We start from the raw sequence: 24,714 nt of genomic DNA, 5'->3' as shown, positions 1-24,714 counted from the left end.
TATGTCTCCACAGACTGTGAAGGCAGACATACCCTTGCTCTGACCACAATGTAAGAGATGAGCTCACCTCCACAGGCTTAGGAACATTCTAATTCTACCCTCCCTGTTCACACCTAATTTAAAACCAGATGTTTGTAGCACAGGTCAAGCAAGTCTGTATCTACCCAAAAATGTTTGTGTGGAACGGCCCACATTAGTATTTACTACAAAGGTACAAAAGCAAACATTGTTTACACAATCATAGATAAAAATGAGAATCTATGTTCAAGATAAACCAATACTCAGAACCAAAGAGTTCAGGTGGGCCTGGACATACATTCTTTAAAATAAAACTTTATGAGAAAGAACCAGTTTTGCTGATTAAGTCATATGCATGGCAAAATGTAAGGGTTTGGCTATCAGTACTACCCCAACTTCATTTTGAGAAGATCAAAAATACCAGAATTAAAGCAGCATGAAATCCATCCTGTGTAATATGTTGAGAACAAAAGATTCAATTGGTTTTGATTTATACATTTGGGCCAAGTGGTGTTTTATATATATCACTGTCCAATCGTATGAGAGTTATAACTTTACAAAGTAGAAATATGTAAAGTATAAAAGCAATTTTATGAATTCCATGCAAATTACAATATTTTGTCACACAAGAAAGCTTATGAAGTTCACATTTGCTATTTACTTCAAGTTAGCAGAAAACTAAGTGTCATATCAAATAGATACATGTATCTGTTTATTTGGTCGGCTCATTTGGCTTTTGGCTTTACACACAGATCTACACAACCACTGAAGTACTCCAAATTCTACATACAGAAGACAAAAGCAATTCTGTTTGTCATGGATAGCAGCTGAATGTCCTCCCCAAATTTCTCTTCAGTTGAAGGCTACATATTTAGCTGCAGTAAAATGAGTTATAGTGCATAACCATTTCTCCAATTGAACAAAGCAAGTTCCTCACACACAACAAACATGTTCTTCCATCTCTCTATACCTATTTAAAATAAAATGCTCCTCAAAAAAACTAACATAATTGCCAATTTTTTTACCTAAAGGAAATTTTTGGGTAACCTGAAATAAATGTATTTATTAATTTTCAATATGGTGCCAATGAAATCAAATGTATTAGGTTTCTCCTGTATGATGTTTTTAAATGGTGGCAAGAAGATTCTACTTTAAAAAACAAGACTCCAACCACTCTAGAGGCCCAAATGCACTAGCAAACCCTGCAAAATTAATACAGCTAAAACCAGAAGTACATACAGAATGCAGATGGAGATGTCAGCATGCTAGATAGAAAATAAAAAGACTCCTCCTCTGTACCAACAGCAGCACAGGATCGGAGCCATTAAACTGCAAGTTGTGAAGAGAGCAGGCGACTGTTCTGGGGTAGGATTAGTTTGTTTTGTTTTCTACTCTTTTCCAGGCTTCTGCTGTCAGCCACAGTCAGAGGCAGGGCACGAGACTTTACTGACCTGTGTTTGCTATGAAACAGCACAGCCATTATAACTTCACAATGTTTTCCCAAAACTGAACTTCATCATCATTTCTCATTCTAGCTCTTATTCTTTTTTACAACTATTGTGACAACAGTTGATATAAAAAGTGTAACTTTGATTTGGCAGCCTCTTGGACTCAGCACACAGAAGACAGCTACCAGAAAAAATTAGCTTAAGAGTCAGAATATATGCAACCTCCTGTAAATGTCATTCACATCAGAACTTTAAGGAGCCACACCTGTTGTTCACTCCAATACTTGCATTTCTACAGCAAGGAGAAGCCTGAGGAATGAACCAAAGATTTCAGAGAGTCCTAAATAAGTTTGTGAATCTTCTGAAAATACTCGGGCAGGGAAGAATAATTCTCTTTCACTGAAGATGTGAGTGATTTTGTATGAAGGCACAATCTCCTTGCCTGGACACCCTTACACAGGTGAAAAACAAGGAAGCCCTGTTTCATTTTCTGTGGTCTTTGTTTCTGCCATTATAGCGATAGCTATTTTTAAGGTTGACAAGAGTGATAATCACTTAATCCAAGAATCCATTCTGACCCTGAATGACTGACTAGTTTTGCAACAGCAAATCTCACATCAAAAAGTCTGACCAGAGAAGTCAAATAGCACCTCTGTTTTCACATTCTTCACTGTTTTTAAGGCAAGGAAAGTCTGGCTGTGTGGTCTGGTGTCACAGGAGCTGGTAAGAGACGTTGTAACAAATCCTCGTAATGCTAATCACTGATAGGACACAAGATGCCAATTAATTTAAATACCATGTCCTGGGGTGACCTTAGACTTTAGAAAAATATGCAATGTTTCATTCAATAAGGAAGATGTCTCTCCTTAGGGAATTACTTCAGCTCTTCAGATAAGTAAGGAATGGAAGTCAAGCTCATCTAAACTCTTCTCATCAAACACTGCCATAAATACAAAGCTCTGCCATGGTTTCCACAAACACATGAACAATGACAAGTTTCTTCAGAGTTTGTTTGTCTGAATAATGTTAAATGATCTCCATTTCTTCTTTTATGCACTCCTCAAGACGCAAATATTTGCCACAACATTTTGGCTTTGGCTTCGTTCTACACAACTTAAATGTTTTCATGTTCATTCGATTTTAGAGCTTAATCAATCAAAAATTATTTGACTAAAAAAAATCCATTTCAGTACCTTCTACTATCTAAAGCCCAACTTAAAAATTACATTGATTTTAAGATTTGTAGCCTGATTTTGACCCACATCTTAGGTAGAAAGCTCTGTGCAAACTGAAAGTGCAAATGTTGCCTTGTTAACTGACAGCACCTATTTTTATACACTTTTCCATTTGTTGTTAACAACGGAGTAAGGTTTGTTGTAAATCTTCAATTTATTTTACTCATCACTGAACTCCAGTTTTTTCCTGCAGTGCTGGACAACTTCAATAGTTAGTAAAAGTAAAGTGCAAGTCTTGTGGAGTACTGCAGAACTACATGATGCCTTCTGTGAATAATCCATGTGCTTTCTGACAACTCTCCACTATCCCCTGGATTCTGAAGACTCTCAGCCATTATTTCTTTGGATATTTAAACTAAGTGCTTAAGCCAATCACCAACAGTGTGCAGAGTTTGCCTCTCAGTGGAGAAGAAATATGACGAAGAATCAACCCTTTCTCAACATCTGGATGCTGACTTGGGAAAAGGATCCAATGCTGAGATGAAGATGGTGGAGATTAGCTTGCATGCAAGTGTGATTGGCTAAGTGAACACAGGGAAAGATACAGAAGGACACATTCCTAGGAGATGACTGCTACCATGTCCTAACACAGAAAACATCATCCTTTCAGTGGCTGGGGTGGTTATAGTTCCTTCTCATATCTCATCTGACAAACAGAGAAAGTAGCTCATCCTCACACCTTGACTGTTTGTCCTGATTTTGATTACCGAGAGCTTGTTAATAGGACTGCTGATGTAAAAGCCAAACAGAGCCTGGACACCAGACTCACAGGTCAGCTCTGCCAAGAAAGTGATGGTAACCAAAAGGAATAGCAGTACAACTAGAAATGGAAAAATACTGAGGGAGAAACATACTGGTTGCCTCAGCTGAAAATGCAAACTTTCCCAAAGGGGAACAGGGCAGCAGGAGATGCTCATGCCACCATCTGTCACATACCTGCCACTGTGAGACAATCATGATCCTCCTCGACAGGCAGCACAACGCCTTGCATGGGTTTGGAAGGAAATTCCATGTTCATCACGGAAACCCAAGCTGACATCTGGGTTTTAAGTACCACAGCAGGGGAAGTCAGAAAAGAATTGCAGCTAAGACACTGCTGAAGCCACATCAATCTTAGGTGTGTCTAAAGAGCTTTGATCAAATCTTTCAATACAAATCCTTTCAGACAGGTAGATCAAAATTTATAGATGTCTTTTGGAACAAAAAACCTGTGTTAAGTGGAAAAGGGCTAGGACATGTGCCCCTGACTAAACCTAAAAGTCAGTACACCAAAAACAGAAATGGGGAGAAAAGGGAGATGTAGCCAGTGTTTTTCATAAATAATGCAGATGTAGATTCTGTGATAAATTCAATTTCTCTGATGGAAAAACGTATGCTAAATGGTTTGACCACTGATCACAGAGGAAGACTGACATCCAATACAAGCAATGAAAGAGTTAAAGGATGGTAGGCTAATTAAATCAGGCCTGCACAACTTAATGGGAAACAGATCTTGTAAAAGGACGTAAGGAATCATTTCATTAACATACATGTTGCTTATTAAACATAGCTATAAAGATTCCCTGACAGACTTCTATAAAACAGCTGATTTAGAATCTTCACTAGACTCAGAAACTAGCATATGCAAAGGAAAAAGTGTAAAATTAAAACTGACTTATAGATATGAAAAACACATGTTAGGAACATTGTGATCAGAAGATAAAGTACACTGATATCCATTCCTGAGCTATTGCTAAGGGAAGTTAGAAATAAAAGACAAAGTAGACACATAAATCTTTAAAACTGACTTACTGTAAAACAAAAACAGTGGATCATGACTAGCCAATAAGTAAGATATTGTACATATTTTTTGTTTATGCCATGCTACATATCCAAAATAATGTTACCACCTAACGTTTCCTTCTAAAGAATTGCCATCCCAATTAGAACACAGCCTTCAATACTTCTTTCTCTCCTCATCTTTTCCTATATGATTACACGGTTAGCTTCTGGCCCCTCTGCCCTGAACACATTGTTATATTTTCTGTATTTTATAATTTGCTACAAATGCAGTTGCTTGCAAATAATAATCTTCACAGTACTACTGTGAGAAATAATTAGGGTGATCATTTTAGGAGAAAACTGTAGGGAAATATCACAGATCCAACTTGAGAACTCCAGGATCAGACCTGCTCAAAACACATAACTATAAAAATCACTGCTGAGTTGTCCTCAACATCAAAATGAAAAAGAAATATTTCACCTTGAGCATTTAAAAACCCCAGAACAAGTACCCACTTACTGAAAACTCAGAGAAGGAAATCATCCCGCATCAGACACTAAGCAGTAGAAACATTTTTCTCACAAACCTACTATCAGGCTTAACTGTAAGAATTTCTTCCCTATGCTCCTCCATGCACTATAATTTGTTCCAACTTTAACAAACAGGGTCATAGTGTGACAAATAAAAGCCTCCTTTACTACCCACTCATCTGTTACCAGGGCAACAATCTGTGCATATACTGAATGAGACAAGAGTCATCTGGAACAATACTATGCAATTGCGTACTACTGCTATCCTGTAATTCAGAAGTACAGGAGCTAACTTCTCAGTGCTTATATGCTCCTAATTTTTGTTTCAGAGGATACTGTGGTGAAGTGCTTGGGGCTTTTTAAAGCTCTTGGGGAAAAAAAGCAGAACTCCTCTTTTGTTAGCCAGCATTAAACCCCATGTCAGTCAGCTGTGAGCAGGGCTGCAAGGTCCAGAGCTGCAGCAGAGAAACCCACAACAAAACAGTGTAACACTTTGCCATGGAACATTTTCCTTCTTCAGCACAGCTTACTAGGAGCAATTTGTCACTGGTACTTTGAGAATACCAGTAAGAGAGAGATCATGAATTTGGCAGCACTTGAACTGCATGGAAGAATATTTTTCAGTAATGACAACCAAGCCACTCTGCCTGCCTGCAATCTGAATTTTAATATGTCACCAGTTTATTAGGAGGCAAGGAGGGGGGAAAGAGCCGGATAAACTACTTAACTGTGTCCCCTAAGCTCTTCCATTAATTCACCCATTTAAAGATTGAAGGCTGCACAACTTAATCTAAACAGGTTTGCTCTTCCCACCTGCTCCCTGAACATCAGCAGGCATGATAACAACCTAACAAAAAAAGCAAGTTAGCTCTTGCACAGAAGATCAGCCATTAGGAGAGAAATAAGTAAGAGCAGCCTTTACTATGTACAAAGCACCAATCATTCTGCAGGAACAGCACTCTTCAAGTGATGGCTGAATTTGGAAAGCAATGCTACCCAGTTCAACCCCCAAAACACAAAATCAGAAAGGATCCGTATAGCTAAGGCTGGATGGATTTTCACACAGCCAGAACACAGCATTTATCTGCCATTCTGGCAAGCTCCCTATCACATTTCTATTTCTACAATGACAGCAGACTCAAATCCTCAAAGCTAAAGTAACGGACAAAAATATTTCTTATTTTCTTTAACATTTTTCCAAACATCTGAATTCCACTCCTCTTTAAAAACCTTCTCAACAATAATAGTCTGACACAGAACATTGAAAATGGAAAGATACAAAGTGGAGTAACTTGAAAGCTACAAACAACTAAGAAAAAAATCTGTGTTGTGGAAAATGTTATGCAACCTTAAATACAGGTGGTACACTCTGAGCCAGCTACAAGAAAGAAAGGCAAGTTACACAAAGCAGTCCAATGTTTATGAGCTGGGACTCCTCCAATCAATCATGCATCTCAATTCAGCCAAATGCAAGGTCAGATATCTAGGAACACAGAACAGAGGTCACACTTACAGGATGGAGAACTGAACCCTGGAAGTCAGTGACTCTGAAAAGAACAATGGATCATATTGGATAATCAGCTTAACCTGAGCACACAGCCAGCTTCTGCGGCAAGGAGCCCACAAAGACACTGAATATTTACACACCAAAGTATTGAACCAGCGCTTGTCCCTTTCACTACCACGAAAAGATACTGAAACAAAGAAATGTTCAGAAAAAGGTCACCAAAAAACAAACCAGCCAACACAAACATTCTCAAAATGAGAATTCAGTGCTCACTGAATTCATTTACTCAAGTAAAGCCTAAGCCATGGTCTGCAAGTAGCTACAGGAAAAACCACAGAACTTACTAATGGAGTAAAGAATGTAACAAAAGCAATACTTGGACCCAAAGCTAGTCAAATTTGTATAGTAAAGGTACATACTTTCAAGTTAGAATTAAGATTGGCTGAAACTAAATTTGTTAACATCATTAATATTTCATCACCCTAAGTCTTCAAAGCAAGATTATATGTCTGAAGTACATCCTTGCTTAAATACAAGTTACAGACTTCAAATGGAAACTACTGAATCAAATGTTTGGTCTGCACTTTATACTGATCCCTGTGGGCCTTGAAGAATATTCATCTATGCTGTAAGGAGCTTGGAGAACAAACTATAATTTCTACTCATGCTTTATCTTCAGGAGAAACAGGCACAAACTTTTCATGTCTAAAGCAATTATTCAATCAAGGTTCCCTGAATTCCTCAACAGACAAAAATATACCAACCTGTTAAGAGAACAAAATTAATTACCTCATTAGCTATGGTTAAGTATATAATTTTCAGAAAGAGAAAAATACAATACTTGCTTAGGTAACTTAACACATACTAAGCACAAAGCAACTGTTGTGTGAAATTGCCATACACTGCATTTTCTCTAAAGGCTTTCTTACAGGATAGCCTTGTTCCTTTCCAGAGAAGGGAAAAAAAACCCAACAAAACACCAAACAAACAAAACAAACAAAAAAGCCTCAAATTCCACAAATTAACACACACCCAAAATTCAACACTGTTCTCAATCTTTACCTGTTCCTGTACATCTTCAAACTCTGAACTAAGCAGCTCTATGAAGATGGGGACAGCTCCTGCTTGGATAACTATTCGAGTCTGAAGGGAATTTCCGGAGGCGATATTTGTCAGCACCCACGCAGCTTCGAACTGTAAAACAAAATACAAGTCAGTTTACTAGGAGCTTTCTATGCCACACCAAACATGGAGACTAAATGTCTTCTAAAACCAGAGAGATCTGGCAGATTTGGCATAGGGAAAATGAGAGGCATTACTAATTAACAGACAATTTGCAAAGAACCAGAACCATGTATTTAAGAGTTATCACTATCACTTGAAACAAAAATTTGTAGCAGCTCCTTAGGAGAACATTGGGTTGGCTGTGGCTTTTCAAATCTTTTTTTTTTTTTTGCTATGCATTTATGTTACCTTTGCCTTTCTTACTAGCTAAGAACTTGTACACAAAACAATGTGCTTTCCCACAACATGACACCTGCATTCACTGAATCACCACAGATATTCCTGAAGATGCAGGAGAAGACATTGTTTGACAAAACTGCATGGATATGAAGCAAAAAAAAGATCTAAAAGAGATTTAAAAAACCAAACAAACAAAAACAGATTTCTAAGAAACAACACAAAGAACTTCTCTCCACCTCTGGTGATCAGTACTGATGCCAAATGTTATTAGCGTATGATGTTTTTATTCACGACTTGAAGAAAAAGTGAGATCCAGATGAACACTTTGCATTTTCAACTGTTTTTGTCATTTATTATTTTAAAGTCAACTTGCAAAAGCATAAAGATGAAATGCAAATTTTAACCCTACCTGAGACCTCAGGCCTCAGAAAACAGATTCCAGAAATCCATGTTTGAGTAGGTTTCTGCATGCTTTCAGCCCGAAGATTATTACACTACTCTAGCAAATTTACAACTCATTAGGTACATTCAGAATCTATAGAATTAAAAGACTGCTAAAAGTTGAATGAAAAGTAAAATCTAACAAACAGTAAAAATGGAAAGTTGTAAGCCATAAATGAATGATTTTGACATAAGCGAAAGATGCTGATCCAGCAGTATTCCAGTGGAAATACTAACATACCTTTAAAAACTGTCTGCCTCTGTCTGAAGAGACAGAGCAGGATTTATATTTGGGGTTTAGTTACAAAAACAACTCCTGCTAAGGAGTTTCACCAAATCCTGAAATGTGCCTGAAATATGAACTCAAGAATTAAGCTCACACTTATAAGGGTTTTCATTTCTAAATGTTGTTAAAGATTTTGGTTTTGAAAATACAATTAATTAATACAATTAATACAATACAATTAATCCTGCCCTTCTGATAAACTGAACATTCTAGTAAGATGTGATCAGAATAAACAATTTCAAAATACATCACTGCAATGCACGAGGAGCATGGTTTGCAAAATAAAGTAGCAACCAAGTCAAAACGGCAAGATTCATCATTAATGAACAACAAGCAAAACAGTGTGACCAGAACTTAGGCAAACATAAAACATTGCTTTCCTGCAATTCTACTTTCTCTGAAGTGAGTATCCAGTGTTCTGGGGTACATTATAACGTAGCTATTACTCATCTTTCAACCACAAAGGTCTCTTATCCATATTTTAAAGTTTGTCCTCCAGCTTCCTACTGGTACCACCAGCCTGAACAATTCACAGCTTGGAGACTCACACTGTCTCAAGTCAAGAAAGGTTAGAGAGTGACAGTTTCCTCCTTCTTCTCTGCGGACACCTGATGCTCCAGGATGTATAAACTAAGGAACAGTCACACATTAATGGCAAAGATATCTTTGTGGTGCTGTTCTTTTATAATATTCCTCTCTCCACATGGGACAAATGCACTTGCTCAAGTATGGCTAAAGTGACCCTGGAGAACAAGGGAGCTTTTTAAAGTCTTCCATTTACCTTGAGCAAAAACAAGACAGAGGAATTACTAACAAATTAGGCCTTCCTATCACTGATCTCAGAGGCCTAGTTTTTACAGGATATTCCATTGACAACATAGAAGAAAAACAGACCATAAATTCCCATAAAGTCCCAAGTTCATTAACATGGAAGTTGCCATATTCAATCCATCATGAAAGCAGCTATAAATTATACTTCACTGTCTCAAAATGAGTTAAAATCCTTTCCTACTAGACTAGGTTACAGTTAGAAATGCCTAGAATGCCAAGCCCAAAGGAATATTTTTGGAAACAATGACAGAACAAGTAAAAACATTAAAAGGTGAGTTCCAGAGAATTTCCCAGCTGATCACAGCAAAAAATTCTGCCTGAAGACACTAAACTGCCAAGCAGGCAGAGAGATTTGGCAAGATGAAGGAAAATTACCCAGGCAGAATGGAGTATCAGGAGCAACATACTCAAGCTTGTATTTTCACTGCTTTCCTACCACCTCTTTAGGACAAGCTTGCACATTTCCACTCTGACTGATTTTTCCCATTTAATGTAAAAATCAATAAACGTTACACTAATGAGGCCACAAGAATTGCTTCCATTTATCAAGCATAGGTTTCTATGCTTGGCCCCAATAAGAAATAAAAGGCATTTGATTCTTTTTTTTTAACAACAGATGGCTTACAAATCTTCCATTTGAGCTGCAAACCATCCAGCTTAAATCTGATACATATTCCTAGTTACTGTCCCTAGACTCCTCAAAGGAAGCTAACAGACCTCTGGAAGTCCATCGATAACAATCTGAAAAGTAATACCTGTAGATGCTTTCTCTAATGTGTAAAAAACCTAATTTTTTGCATATTTCCAGTCAACAAAATTTGGATTTCACATGGCATTCATAAACCTGTTGTCTTATGCATTTTGAAAGAACAATGATTCTAATCTAAGTGTTGTATTTAATGGTTACATGTTAACATATTTTTTCCTTAACCAGATGATTTGTTTTCTTTCACTTTCTCTTAGCCAAGAAGACTGACCAGAAAAATGCACAGCTGGAAATAAGACAAAGGTAAAGAAAAATTAACCACCATTGCAGCAAGTATTATTCAGTTTTTTCAAACCATAGTAAGGTTTCCAGCTTTCTATGCTTATCACCACAGATAAGCATAAAAATTGTAATTCTAATTGTATTTCTAATTCTCAGCTTCTTTTATTTTAATCAAAAAACTTAAATCTAATTCTAAAGATTTAAAACTGACTTCAATTCATACAAAGAAGACAAAGTTTTGTTTAATAGCTTTTCATCTTTTGAGTTTCAGATTTCAAGTTCTGTATTTGCTGAAGTCTGAAGATCCCATCCTATCAATCACTCAATGCACGTCAGACATCTCCATCCTGTCCTGCACCCAGAGGTCTTGCCAGAAATTCTGAAGATAAAATAGCTTTTTTAACATAGTGAGGAAAGAGAGGAAGTACAGCTGAACAAATCACTAATTTTTTTTCCTATCTAATTTGCATCACCAAATGCCTTCCTAAACTAGGAATGCAGATACATTTATATTTTTGTACCTGTAATGTACAGTTTTCTTTCCGCTTCAGGAACTCCACAAACCTGGCCACTACTCCTTGTGTGCTTATGACTTCATCTATTGGAGGATTTGGTTCTGTTTAAAATAAGAAGTTAAGTTAGATACACTCATTTCTATGTAAGAAAATTCTCAAATTACTGTATCAAAACAATATCCAGTGACAAACTGACTGCTCTTTTCTTGGAGTGTGTTCTTTTTCTACAATACTTCACTAAAAAGCAATGGATTCCTATCTGTCAACATAAGAAAACTCCAGAGTTTTGAGGTAATAAGACAATGTGATTCAAAGCACTGATGCACTCAGTAGTTTAGGCACACTATTTCAGAGCAGCAGCTCTGTGCAGTCACTCTGGCAGGCACACATGCAGAGGACCTTTGGTGTACAGCATGTTTGGGCACTGCCTCCAACATTTAAACTCACATCCAAGAGGAGATCTCACATCTGCAACACTCAGTACACATTTCAAGGAAAGAAGTGACTATTACATACATCAAGCTGACATTGTGTCAAGCAGAGCTTGACCCTGAAATTTCAGTGTGAAACTCAATTTTTATTGCTGTCAAAGTAAAACCACATGCTAGGGAGCCTTCTACATTTTTCTCTAAGTAATTTCAGCCCTTACCTTTAGAAAGCAGCTTTCGGAACTTCTGGGTGGCTGAGAGCTGCTGCTCTGGACTATTGGAGAAAATCATCTCAATCATATCAGCAGTGATGACTGCACTCTAGGATTTACATGGGGAAACAGAATGAGGGTGATAGAGAGCAAAAGGGGGAAAAATCTGGAATTAGCGACATATAGGTTACATTTGCTAAACCAGTATAAAGTTTATTTCTTACTGAATAAAAACTTAAGTAAAACCATTATGGACAACAAAGGAATCATTATATATGAACATCTACATAAGGCAGCATCTTTCTCAAATGCAACTCAGCTTTACTGAAAGCCAAAATTCAAATTTTCCTCAAGATATGGCAAGAAAATTACTCTTCAGAATTTTTCACTAGTATTCTCTCCTTCCCTCTAAAATAAATGTAAAATTGTCAGCTTTAACAAAAAGTAATTATGTTAGCATTTAGATTTCCCTAAGATGTACACTTTGACTTACTCTCTTACACCAAACTGTATAAGACCTGTCATTTCTAGAAGAGTTGACAAACCCTAATGCTTGTTATCAACATCAAGTAGAGGTATTAAATTTTACATAATACTGACAGTTTCCAATAATATGAATAACTTAAATCAGCAACCTTTCTTATGCTAGGTAAAATCTGACATTCTGTTCACCACACATGTACCCATGAAAAGAAGCATAAGAAAAGTCAGATTTTTTTTCTTCCACTTCTAATCTAATCTTCAGATCCATCTGATCCCAACCCTTAGACAGACAGGGAGACAGATGACAGTGCTGAAAATACCTAAGCATTGTCTGTAACAGCCAACAGCTCCAACTGTTAAGAGCCTGAAATTAATGGCATTTAACACAGCAAACTGTGTAATGACACTATCAATTAGGCAAAAGCCTTTCCTTACTTTTTACTCTCTAGTTGTTTAATATAAGCTGCCACACAAATGATTAATGGTATTTAGGACTTGCCCAATACTTGAATACTATCTTGATGAGTAAGACCATATATTCTACTATGGATCTACCACACTGTTTATAAGCATTTCTCTGTTTCCCAGTAATTTTCAAGGCTCATACAAATACCAATAGCTCAGCCTGATTTCTATGGAAACATCACTTGCATACTCTGAACACAGACACTGTGAAGATCAGCGACACTTTTAAGTGAGAACTGCACTTTCTTTAAACTTTTCTGTTGTAGAACTGAAACCTTTACCATTTTTCTTTCCAGAGAGAAAGTAAAAAAGTCTAATTCCCACAAAAGTATTTTTCTGTAGTTTTAAATTCTAGCACGGAAAGGGGTTCAAGGTCTCATGCAGACAGTTAAGCTAGGTCTAGCAGTGTTTCCAACATTTAGGTTAAAAATGGTGCCACTTGAAAGTCTGCTAAGAAAGCTTTCCACTGAGCCCTTTTTAACTTCGTAAATTGCAATAACACACTGCCTGATTTGCATTTTCATGTTTCAAGCAGTATGAATTTCAGATCAAAAAAAACTCTGGGCAACAGTTGACAGAATCACCCATAATGGTGAACACTAAATCCAGGAAGTGATCAGCCTGCCAGGACAATGACATTTTATTTCATTTTCTTGAGCACAAATCCTCTGAAAAACCACTCGGTATATGTCCCTTGCATTTTTCTCTCGTGTAATCTTTTTCAGGGTGGTTCATTGACATGGGTGTTTCAGAGTTGCCCATCTCTGAATGCATTCTTCACATCATTCTGGAATTTCATTTCCATCATATTACTTCACAATAGACTTGCCCAGCTTCAACCAACACTGTATTCATTTCTCATCACTTACAGAAGTCATCTCCATGTTGTTCATCTGAGCCTCATGGAAGCCCCCATCTGACATCACTTCCTCCTCCGCTTCTTCCTCAGCCGTTGCAACATTTCGGCGTTTAAACAACTAAAGAGAGGAAGCATTTAACATATATATCTAATATACATAGCCAATATACAGATAGCTAATATATACACAGCATGTTGCATTAGGCTGCTATAAAAACTACATATGCTATCACCCGAGAGAAGGCAGCACACTGGCTACAGCACTTCAACTGACAGCACATGGAGAAAACTAAAACAGCAATGTGCTAAAATATTGGTTCCTAACAGTTCTGGAAAACTATTCACTGATGTGCCCTTCTCCTCTTCACCATCTGCCTCCATCTACAAGCTCTCTAGCTTCCACACCATTGCTTTCTTGCAGAGGATGCTGGGGTTCAGAGACCTGATAAACTCCTGTGTGTTACACATCTTCATAGAACACCTGCAGGGGCTCTGACAGTCGAGTTACAGAAGCAAAGAGGGCTTTGGAGGATGATTATCCATAGGTTATTGTACTGGAATGAGCAGAATTTGGTTGCTATGACTTAGAGAAGGTATCCAGTTTAAGATGCCTGGAGAAGAGCTGGAGAGGCTACAGCTACTGGTCAGACAGTTTTTTTCAAACCCTCAAGCTGCCCTGGCCAATGTTACTCTTGAGTGAATGAGGAGCACTCACTCTATGTCTTGTAGAGCCTGCAGAAGAAGCAGTTAAGTGTGCAAGTGATTCTGATTTCAGACTGACCGTGTATGAATTTGGAGGGCAGGAACAACTACGGGGTTTGAGAGAAGCAGAGTCAGAGACACTAAGACAGGACTGTTAAAGGACTGGACACAGATATCTCAACTGCTGTGCCTTACCTGCTCCTCTCTCTTTTGCTTCCGTAGCTGAAGACCCTCTTCCTCCCGCCTTCGACGCATCTCATCAGGGTTTAGAGATTTGTTCTTGTAGCTCTTCAGCCGGAAATTCTCTTTTCCTGAGGTCGTCATGATTCCTTCACAATACAATTTAAAAAAGAAGACATAATTACTCTTCAACAACACATAATTTTATATTGTGTCCACTCCTTCAACTCTGCAGCCATGAACTTCCAGCCGCTGCCCCCCTGTATTTCATCACCTAACTTCTAATAAAATTTAGAAGGTGGAAATCAAAATTTCACAGAATTGTCACTTCAGTGTGGCACTTCAAGTGTCACTTCAAGTTCTTTACATCAGTTCAATAACCTTTTATTTTATCATTTTGAGGCACTGGAGATTAAATATTTTACTAAGAACTAAGGTCTACAAGGCAGAGTATATAGCACGGGCTAAAAAGAAAACTATACTAAAAATTTTAATGTTTCTCCACACAGAGAATTAGCCAAATTACATACTCCTGTTTTTACTCAAAAGTAAAGACGTCTTGGCTGCTTTTTATCTTAATTTACTTTGCATGTTAGTACAGGGGCTTTTTTTTCACACTTCATAGCCAACATTTCAAGCTAATTCAACACAACTCTGTTGAAGAAACTTGAAGAAACCGTGTGTTCTTCCTATCCAGACAAGGGCTACAAGGAAATTGAAACAAAAAGAAGAATTTTAGGTGAAGACGGTTTAACCATTGAAAATGCTCTGTCCTGCAAAGAAAGCAGTGCTATTGTTCCCCTCCTCCCCACCCCCCAATGCTGCCACTGTTTATGCAGAGGGGCCTTTTTTCAGTCTGTGATTTCCATCTGTCTTATGTAACTCAGTGGGTCGGCATTTATAGCTGCCCATGATGATTTGCACATGTACAACACCACACTTTGGAGCCACTTAGCATAAAGCAGTAGGTGGAGAACTGTGTGGAAAGAACTCATTCCCCTGAAAGTAATGGGTCTGGATCAGGTCTCTACTCTTAGTGCTCCATTCTGCTGCTACTTCTCTCCTTACATCATCCCTTTAAATCCAAAGAGTTCGGGAATCAAATTCTCAACACGTCAGTGTTTCCATGCATCTTCACAGAGATGCAGAGTCTCCAACATACTGTAAATCCTGTAACATAGAATTTAGCAAGCTGCACTATATAAAAAGTTACTCTACAGGACTTTCAAAGGTCTCTTTCAAATGCTCTAATGTGTTGTATTAAATAAGCTACCTACCTCAAATTCCATAAGCACAGAATCACCCGATGATAAATGATCTCCTGTGCATTTTCTACTTTAAAATGAAGCAACATGAGTCTGTACAGATTCTCAACAGCTTAGGTTTCCTCTTTAAAATACATCAAATGTATATCGAGTCTACTCTAACTACTCTTCTTTCAGTTAGCACAAAGAGCTGTAACAGAATAGTAATTTTAAAAAAGATACTCAAATATGCTTCTTGTTAGAGAGCCTCTTTTTAAGTTGCTACTACCTGACAACCATTTACAAGAATTCTGACAATCAGAACTGACTTTCACAGAAAACATTTTGGACATCACTTTTAAGTGTTACTGTATTCTGAAAACTGAGATTCAAAAAACTGTTCAGGGACACAGAACTACTACATTGATGGTCAATCACAGATTGCACCAAATGCAACACTAACAACCCGAGCATATGGGTAAGCAATTCAGCAGCCTAATTTGGCTGAAAAGGCTCTCCTGAAATGGCCTTTTTTTAGTAAAGATATGACAAAAAGATAAACCTCACAGCACCAGAAGTTCCCTACATCTTTCTTAACAGCTTTGAGACACCTTTCTTCCTGTGTTTACATGTTTGCGCTTCAAGTGTTTGTGTTTCTTACAGTATGCGTGGCAATTAAATGTCCTTCACATTTTTAGTTTAAGTGACTACTACCTTCATATTCAACACACATACTATTTAAATAAGCCTAGGATTTTAACTGTAAAAAGAAGTTCAGTCAACAAACACTCAAAATTTCTTGCATTCCTAAAATATTTTGAACGAAGTATTTTATATATTTTAGAATAAGCAAGTTGAACTCAAACTAGGTGGACAATCATGAGCTAGAAGGACATTCCTAACAGGAAAATGGCTTTGCAGACACTCTGGTCATTCAGTTCCTGACCATGAATAAACACAGGCATACACTACAGCCCAGATAACATCTCAGGCCTTCCCCAGTGTTATTAAAAATTCTCCATTTTTGTCTGAAGTCTGTCTTCTCCAACTCATGAGACTGTATTTGCCTTTATTTGGGATTTCAGGACTTCGATAACTCCTATGGTCATTTCACACCTTCACTTTCAACACCTACAAGTTCTTCATTTAATTGAATTCTTGACAGGGAACATCTACTTCACTTAATACTGAATTTCATCTAATTTCTATTATGTAGCCTCCATATAATGTTCCAATGTTTCTAAACATCAATGACACAACCAACTTCGTCACAAGTAAGTTTCCTCAAGTGTATTCTTCCTTTCTGTACTGATTAACCTAGTTTCCCCCCCGTCTCCCAGTATGCATACTGATTTTCTTCCAATTAATTTTGCTTCTGTCTTTAAGGTAATAATTTCCATTTTCCTCTCAGAATACTCTTAGCCCCTCCTCTTGTACCCAAAATTATTGTTTCACTCATTGAAAATACAGGTACAGGATTTACTTAGAATTCTTTCTCTGACTTTATTGCAAGCTCTCTACCCAACAGCTTCACAGGTATTATCTTTCCTACACCCTCTACAAGCTGTAGATGCAGGTTTTTGTTATGCTTATTTCTAACTTTCAAGACAGCTCACAGCTGACTAACCCCTTCCTCTACTTCATGAGTAAACCGTACACTTAAAATCCTTTCAAAATAGTATACTGTCCTTTGCCTGGGAGTACAAACACCCACCACCAAATGACTGGGAAGGAGTTTTGTTCATTAAAGGTGAAAAGATTAAACTCTCTTCATCACTGAGAAGTTACCAATCAAACTAGAGATGGGTTCAATACCTTATTTTATACTAGGCTGTCACTGGCAGTAAATAGAATCCCAGCACACAGCCACACACCTATTTTATACACCTGTCTGTCTAATCTCTATAACTGTTAAACCCATAGTTATTTTCTATTAGTAATTCTTACATTCTGAACATACCTTAATATCAGTTTTTTCTTTACTATTCTTTTACTGGTTTCCTGAGTACTGGTGAAAAATTCAACGAGTGCAACAAGGATTCCATCCAGCCCACACATACTGACAGCATCTTTGGACCTATTCAAATGTGTGAGCACACAACGGCTTTTTAGGACTAAAAATGTAATAACTCTGTGTTAGTTGTTACAGTCATCCAAGGATTGTTTGCTATAAATCTCCTCCTCCATTTTTGAGGATGTAGCTTTTTCCCCAGACTAAACCACAGAAGCAAAACAACCTCAAATTGTCTCTCTGGTCTTCAGCAGCTTTGGTGTGACTTAGCTGAAAATCTTTCAGTGGTTACTTCAAGTTCAACCTTGCAGCAAATAGCATACCCTCGATCTTCTCTGCATTGTCAAAATTAATGCTGCTTCTGGAGAAAATCTGTGGTGGTTGTCATGGAAATGTTCTACCCATCTTTTCTTTCCTAAAGATAGCACAGCATTGTCCACAGTTTTTGATACTCCTGGCTACAGATAAAAACCTCTGGAGATCTGGTAAGGAATTTTCACGGTGTATTTCTTGGGCTTTTGTGAAACACCACTCAAGCCCCATATGACACTTTCTCCTTCTCAGTTTGTCTGCATAAAAACAAATTTTAGCAAAATCAAACTCACTGTTCCTGGATATCTGCATTTCCATAGGGCAAACATGATCCCAAATTTTTTTGCTGATTAAGACAAGAACCATACTGAATGTGGATGTATTCTAAGCACACGTTTTTAGGGGAGATAGGAAGTTCTGCATTTCTCCTTGCTCATCAAGTCAAAGAAACTCTGAAGCACTGGGAAACACAGAGTCACTTACTGCCATGAGCTACCTTGTCCTAAGCAATCATCTAGATAGGAATAAAAATGAACTCCCTGCCTTCTTAAATCAGCTATCACTGTCACTAGACTTAAGGGCTTTGCCAGAAGGAATACCTAGTGACTAATACTCTTGGATATTTCACACGTCAGAGGTACCGAAATGTAAAAATAAAGCCCTTACAAATCAAGAGCTGTATAATTATATATATATATATATATTCCATTTGTTTTACACATGTAATAGCATATAGGTACCATATATGTACCATATTTCATTATGTATACATAATGAAAATAAGATTACCAAATACACTCCCAATATTAAAGACTATTACAGACAGACTTTACTTCTTTGGAAATAGGGGCAAGAATATGAAAAAAAAATATGTTTCAGAAGTGTAGATCTATACATGACAGTATGCCTCACAATGGGAATAGGTCAGAAGGGGAAGACTTGAAAATTAAGGCAGAATAGGAGTTTGAAGAGAAACAGTGTGATAAAAAATTATCAGAATACCCATGATTTGCCATATTATGAGAGTACATTTCCGAACTGAGGTGGCTGTCAGAAGGAAAGGAGTCACTGGAGGCAGACTTGGGAGCTCTGTTGTGCTGTCACACTGCTGTCTCTCCTTTAGATTGCTGCCAGAGAGACACAGAAAAGATACAAGAGGCACTATCAGGCCTGAAAGGACAACTCATGTTAGAAATGGCACTGTCAAGCAGTGAGAGAAGCTGGAATTACTCAAGGAAGAAAAGCTTTACTTCCAAGGAGATTTTAGTTTGTTTACTGGCTCTGCCATGAAATTCTACATGTCCTAGAGAAGAAGTTTCCTCCCAATCACACTTCTTGACATCAAGCCAAATACCTACAGCACAGCCTGGACAGATGTTTGAGCAATTCACTGAGCTCTGATTACAGGATACATCACCTTCTGACACTCTTCTGTGTGAGACTAGAAAACCTATCCAATTTAAAAAGCCAACCAGAAATCAGCAGCACTTGGTCATTCACTGCCCTCATGAACACATTCTCAAAAAAGAAAAAAAAAAAAATCAGAATTTTGGCCACAAATGTGTCTGGGCTTTTTCCCTACGAAGTGTAGATTTTGGAAAGTCCTTATGATTTTTGCTTTTTGGCAATTAACAGGCAACGAGTCAGGATGCTAACAGACGCAAATCTCGGGGAAGTAAACAGTCAGCTTTCTTGAGAAGACAGAAAACAAAAACCCTTCATAACAAAACCATGAATAATACAGGGCATAGAATGATACAAGTGTCACCTGGGATTAATGCTATTTCCCTGGAAAAACTTCTAGAGCAAAACCCTACATTTGGCATCATCCTACAGAGATGAAAACATATCCACCAAGTCTCTATGCTGTTGACAGTGTTATCTGAGAGAAAAAGAAAAATAAAGGAAATCAACAGATTGACTTCCCTCTTCACTGCTGTCCCCTGTTTTTCAAAAGCCAGCTCAGCCAGATAAACACTTTGATGAGGTTGTACTGACTTCTAATGTAAAACTATTTGACAAACCATACTGGCTTACAGGGGTCTGTGGGAATGCCCATCAGCAGAAGGTCCCTATCACCTGAGGGACAGGCGATACTTTCTGTCCTCAGACTCTTGTAAAGCTCAGGACATCTACAGGAAAGGATATTTAATCATCTCAACTACAAATAGCTATTGTTCAAGCAAAGCACAGCCAATTTCCAAGACTTCTGCTTGCCTTTCTCTAGCTGTAAAAGAGGATTGGGAAACACATCTCACAGTCACTATAAAATCAGTAGTTACAGTATTTGTAAAGACCTGTAAAGTAAGTTTTGCTCCAGCCCTAACAAAGAAACAAAACAATCCTGTGAATTTCATTTTCTGTGGTTTATGAAAGCTGCAGCAGCCGACCAGCAGGGATCCACACTCCTAGGGAAACAAGCATACAAGAACAATGGAGAAGAAAAGGAACCACCACCCTCTGCTATCCAAAAGGCCAGAAGATTAAAGGAGCTTCAAATGTAACATAAGAATGGTAGCCAAACATGAATAGAATGTATAGCCTCAAAACAGGGTTCAGACTTTAAGAGACTTTCTGTTAAAAACTGGAATTAAGAAGTGGATTCCTTCATGGAACTGCTGCCCATTTCCATATCTTTCAAATCTGCTTTATTTTGCAGGCTTCCTAGTCCTCTTAGGGTTTTTTCCCTGCCCAGTGGTAAGCCTTAATTCACAATTGTTTCCGTTCTAGCACTTTTATAACCCTGTGAAATAGCAAAACAAGTACCAACCCCCCTAATCTATGGCTAAGTTGGCATGTTCTAGCTCTAGACCACTTGGCAAGTTGGACTGTTTCTTGCTTAAAAATAAGAATAACCTTAAAACAATTAATACAAGACCTAAAAGACAAACAACATTGCACAACATGGAATGTGATATTACAAATTACAAACTTTAATATTGCTCAAAGGCAAAAAAAAAAAAGGGGGGGAGTAATACATTGTGTGCTATCTGAACAATGTTGAGACACCTCTGTCAAATCTGCAGGGATGTCAGATTGTCACATTTCAACACCTCATCCTGACTTTCTCACCCACAAACAAAGAAAGGGCTGAAAAGTTGGCTAAAGTAAAGACAAACAACTACCACATCAAAGATATTTCTGCGAAATTACTGATCTTGAAGGATATATTGATTATATCTCCAGGTAACATTCAGAAAGATCTTCTGTCCCTACAAAAAAAAGTACCTATTTTTTAAGAGATGTACTTAAAACCAGGCCAACATCAGCCTGCCAGGCTCCTGATCTTCTTTACACTAAAAAAAAAAACAAACCCATAGGGAAAAAAAATTAAGGAAATATATTTCTGGTTGCATAAAGAAACCAACCACTAACAGAAACAGAATTACCTGACACTTGGCACTACCTCAGAAACTGACCTGGCACATCAGCCTGCATTACTAGTTAAACCCACTGACAGCCATAGAGCTGGACACTTAATTTTTAAAAGTTTGAGGATTGTGTGGGTTTTGGTTTTTTTTTTTTTGCTCTTTTTTGAAGAAACACTGCTGAACAGATTAAGAAGTAATGCATTTAAAGGTTTACTGGAAAACAGTTTTAGCAAGGCAACACGTACAGTAAAAATTATATACAGTGTATCTAGCACTTCACTATACATTTACTACCATGAAGATATTTACAAGATGTTGAGTTCCATTTTTAAAAGGTCCCTTTTGACTTAACAAGGCAGCAGATACAGTTTTCAAAGTTCCAGAAAGCTTTTAACTTCAGTGAGAAGGTAAAAAAGACTGACTGTCAAAGTCAGGTCAATTTAAAATGAAAACATCTTCAAATTTGTTAACTGAGACTTTCTGACTTGAGCTGAAAACACAAAATTCCTTTGCTGTGTTCAAAGATGCAGCAGTGCAATAAATCTGTTTAAATTTAAAAACCCTCACCTTCATTTCTATAACCCCACAATCCACAATCAACCTGGAACCAAAAGGTCCCACAAGTCACAACACAAAGCAGCAAGTGATGGGGAATTAAACTATTCAGCCACACAGGATTATACTGACGTTAAAAAAAAAAAAAAAAAAAAAAAAAAAAAAAAAAAAAAAAAAAAAATCATGTTAATGTGTCGGTCCACATGAAACAACAGAAGTGATTATTCCTGTGTGCCAAATGAAAATGTAATCTGTTTTTCTTTTGAAGAGGAGATACATTTGTATTTTGATCAAGATTACAGCACATCCCCCCAGCATTCACAAAATGGGCTGGCCAACTATGTATTTTCTGTAAGGTCATATCTAAAAGAGGGACTGCTTGAAAAACCACATTTGACAATCACCTATCAGAAAAAAAGATCACTCTAACATTTCCAAAATCCTAACTTGCCTTAAACATTATTTATAAGTGAACAAGAGTGCACCTTTCAGAATTTCACACAACAAAAAGAAGAAAGCTCTGACAGCTTAAAACAAATTAGGTTAAAAATAAATTAATAATTAAGTCGACTTTGTAGTTTCAAGCAGCTTTTGTTTAGGGTTGGAAATATCAGAAGGCACTGAAAGCAAAGCTACCTCATGCTTCCCATGATGACAAATCTGCCTGCCACAATTGTATCATTTGCTGTGACTCAGCACTATGGAAGATATGTGTGCAAACCAACAAAATAACAGTACATCAAAATTCTTCTGATTTCATCCTAGCTTTGGACATCAGCAATGAAAGAGTCACACAGCACTGAGGTATCAACCACATCAAGCCAAAACCCACAGGCCCTTCAAAGCTTAGTTACACTCATTCTGCCTCCCTCGTCCCATTTACACCCAATACCCCTCCCACCAAAAGCTCCTGAATCCAACTAACAGCACATTCACAGAGACACCTCTTCTATTTTCTGGTAACTCATCAATACCAACAAAATGGTAGAATAAGAACACGTAGGCAGTTGAAGAAAGGATCATGTGGAACCTCTACAAAGAATCCCTGTGTCTTTTAAGAGGCAGTCAGACCCTTTTGTCTGTTTTTCAGACAAAAACCACAAAAACCTAATGTTAATCACAACATCATAGGACTTTATTTATAGATACTTATAGTTTGTGATCCACCAATAGGTGGCTTGTTTGCCCATTTTCGTAATTCAACAGGTGAATTTGCTTTCAAGTGTTACCTTGGCACTAAATTTGACAGGCTTACAAAGCCTTGTTTCAAGATACGTTCAGGATATTTAGCCACAGGGTATTTATTTTATGGTTTTAGAAGCAGCACATCACTTACATATAATAGTTATATAAAATAAAATAAAGATCTGTGCGTGTCAAACCAGTTGGCATCTCACAGAACAGATGAATCCTCCTGCTGAGCCTGACAAGCACTCGGAACTACCAACAAAAACACAAAACCAGAGAAAATAAATACTCTGGATCACAAGGAAACTGTCAGCAGCAGGTGACTGGCTAAATCTTAAATCTTATGTGCCACTCTGAAAGCTCAGAGTCCGTAACTCTCCACACACATCCAGGAACAGTTGTTTGTCTTTCAGGTCCAATGAGCTTTAGCGTCTGTCTCCTCAGGACACTACGCAATAATTTTGTTTCAATAAAGCGTTCACATTATTCCAAACCAAATTTCTTCTGTCACTGAACTCCATTTATTCCTGCCTAACATGAACAGACCAGCAGAAGTGACCCTGTGATGTGCAGCCTACCACAACTTTCTAACACTTTTTCATACCTTCCTGCTACTAACATCCCTTATAAATCAATCCTGGTGAAAGGAAATTTACTGTCACCTGTCTTAGACTATCCCTAGTTTTTATCCTCAAAATGAATTATTAAGTCTGCACAATGTTTAATGCAATTTAAGACACTCAGGAGGTGGCATAATATCATTTCCAGTCCTACTGGCCTACAGATTTTATATTCAGTAGAGGCTTTTAGAGTGTTTAGCTTAAAATTACCTCTTCTGTTTTTCCAGAGTCCTTTTACCTTGTCCACAATAATTTAAAAGCACTGATACTTCTACAGGCCTTGCATTCTACTGCTAGCATTTTGTATCTTGAAAACTCCACATTTATTTTTGGAAATAACATCGAGCAGTTTAATCCACTTACTTGCTTAACAGACTTTAAAAACTGTAACAGTCTTTTCCTTCAGAGCAGAAAAAAGCTGACTCGCTCTCATAATGCTGCCTCCATTCTCTGTAATTTACATCAACATCTCTTTATTAGTATTATTGCATTATTTAAACAAGTACATCCATTATGCTTTTGCTCCTTAGTGTGAAGCTGAATAATTTTTCTATCAGTTCAGCTTCCACTTGTTCTCTGAAAAAGAGGTGGTCTGGTCTTTCTAACTTGTTTGTCCATTACATCATTCCAGAACCTACTGTGCAGATATTTCAGCCACTCAGAATATTTCATCAAGTGTGTAATTCCTTTAATGTCTTTTTTTTTTTCTTGACTTGCTCACAGCCTACTAGGTTTGCTCACTATTCCCTTTAGCCTTCAGAAGTATTTAAACAAATACCATAAATTAAGCTATTTGCTGCTGTTCTTCTCTTATGTTTATGCTGCAAATTAACATTAAAGCCTCTAGCCCTAAATCACATCACTCAGGTTTTTTTATGTGCTATATGCTATTTTGGAAAAACTTGATTTCAGTTTTTCAGGGAGGCACTGGTTTACATCCATTAACCTCTTGCCATAAAAGTTATATTTTGCAACTTAAGAACTTTTTTAGTTGCCTTTTAAGGTACTTTTGTGCTCTTAAAGACAGAAATTGAGCCCCCTCAAGAACTTGTGAAACAC

The 24,714-nt window shown here is 37.5% G+C and overlaps 1 protein-coding gene across 1 annotated transcript in view; it reads right to left on the bottom strand.

The window, feature by feature from the left end:
* The window catches only part of KPNA1 (karyopherin subunit alpha 1), a 53,299-nt gene that overhangs the window by 26,241 nt on the left and 2,344 nt on the right, over nucleotides 1–24,714 (bottom strand). The window contains exons 2-6 of the mRNA XM_041410910.1: nucleotides 14,370–14,503; nucleotides 13,483–13,590; nucleotides 11,675–11,774; nucleotides 11,032–11,126; nucleotides 7,563–7,694 (exon numbers count right to left, since the gene is read on the bottom strand). Coding sequence (XP_041266844.1) covers nucleotides 7,563–7,694; nucleotides 11,032–11,126; nucleotides 11,675–11,774; nucleotides 13,483–13,590; nucleotides 14,370–14,498 — 564 coding nt within the window. The 5' untranslated portion in view covers nucleotides 14,499–14,503. The remainder of the gene's footprint in view (nucleotides 1–7,562; nucleotides 7,695–11,031; nucleotides 11,127–11,674; nucleotides 11,775–13,482; nucleotides 13,591–14,369; nucleotides 14,504–24,714) is intronic.

The sequence above is a fragment of the Onychostruthus taczanowskii genome, unplaced genomic scaffold (assembly GCF_017590055.1).
Source record: "Onychostruthus taczanowskii isolate IOZ18803 unplaced genomic scaffold, ASM1759005v1 scaffold34, whole genome shotgun sequence".
NCBI lineage: Eukaryota > Metazoa > Chordata > Aves > Passeriformes > Passeridae > Onychostruthus > Onychostruthus taczanowskii.
This window is presented reverse-complemented; position numbering and strand designations above follow the sequence as displayed.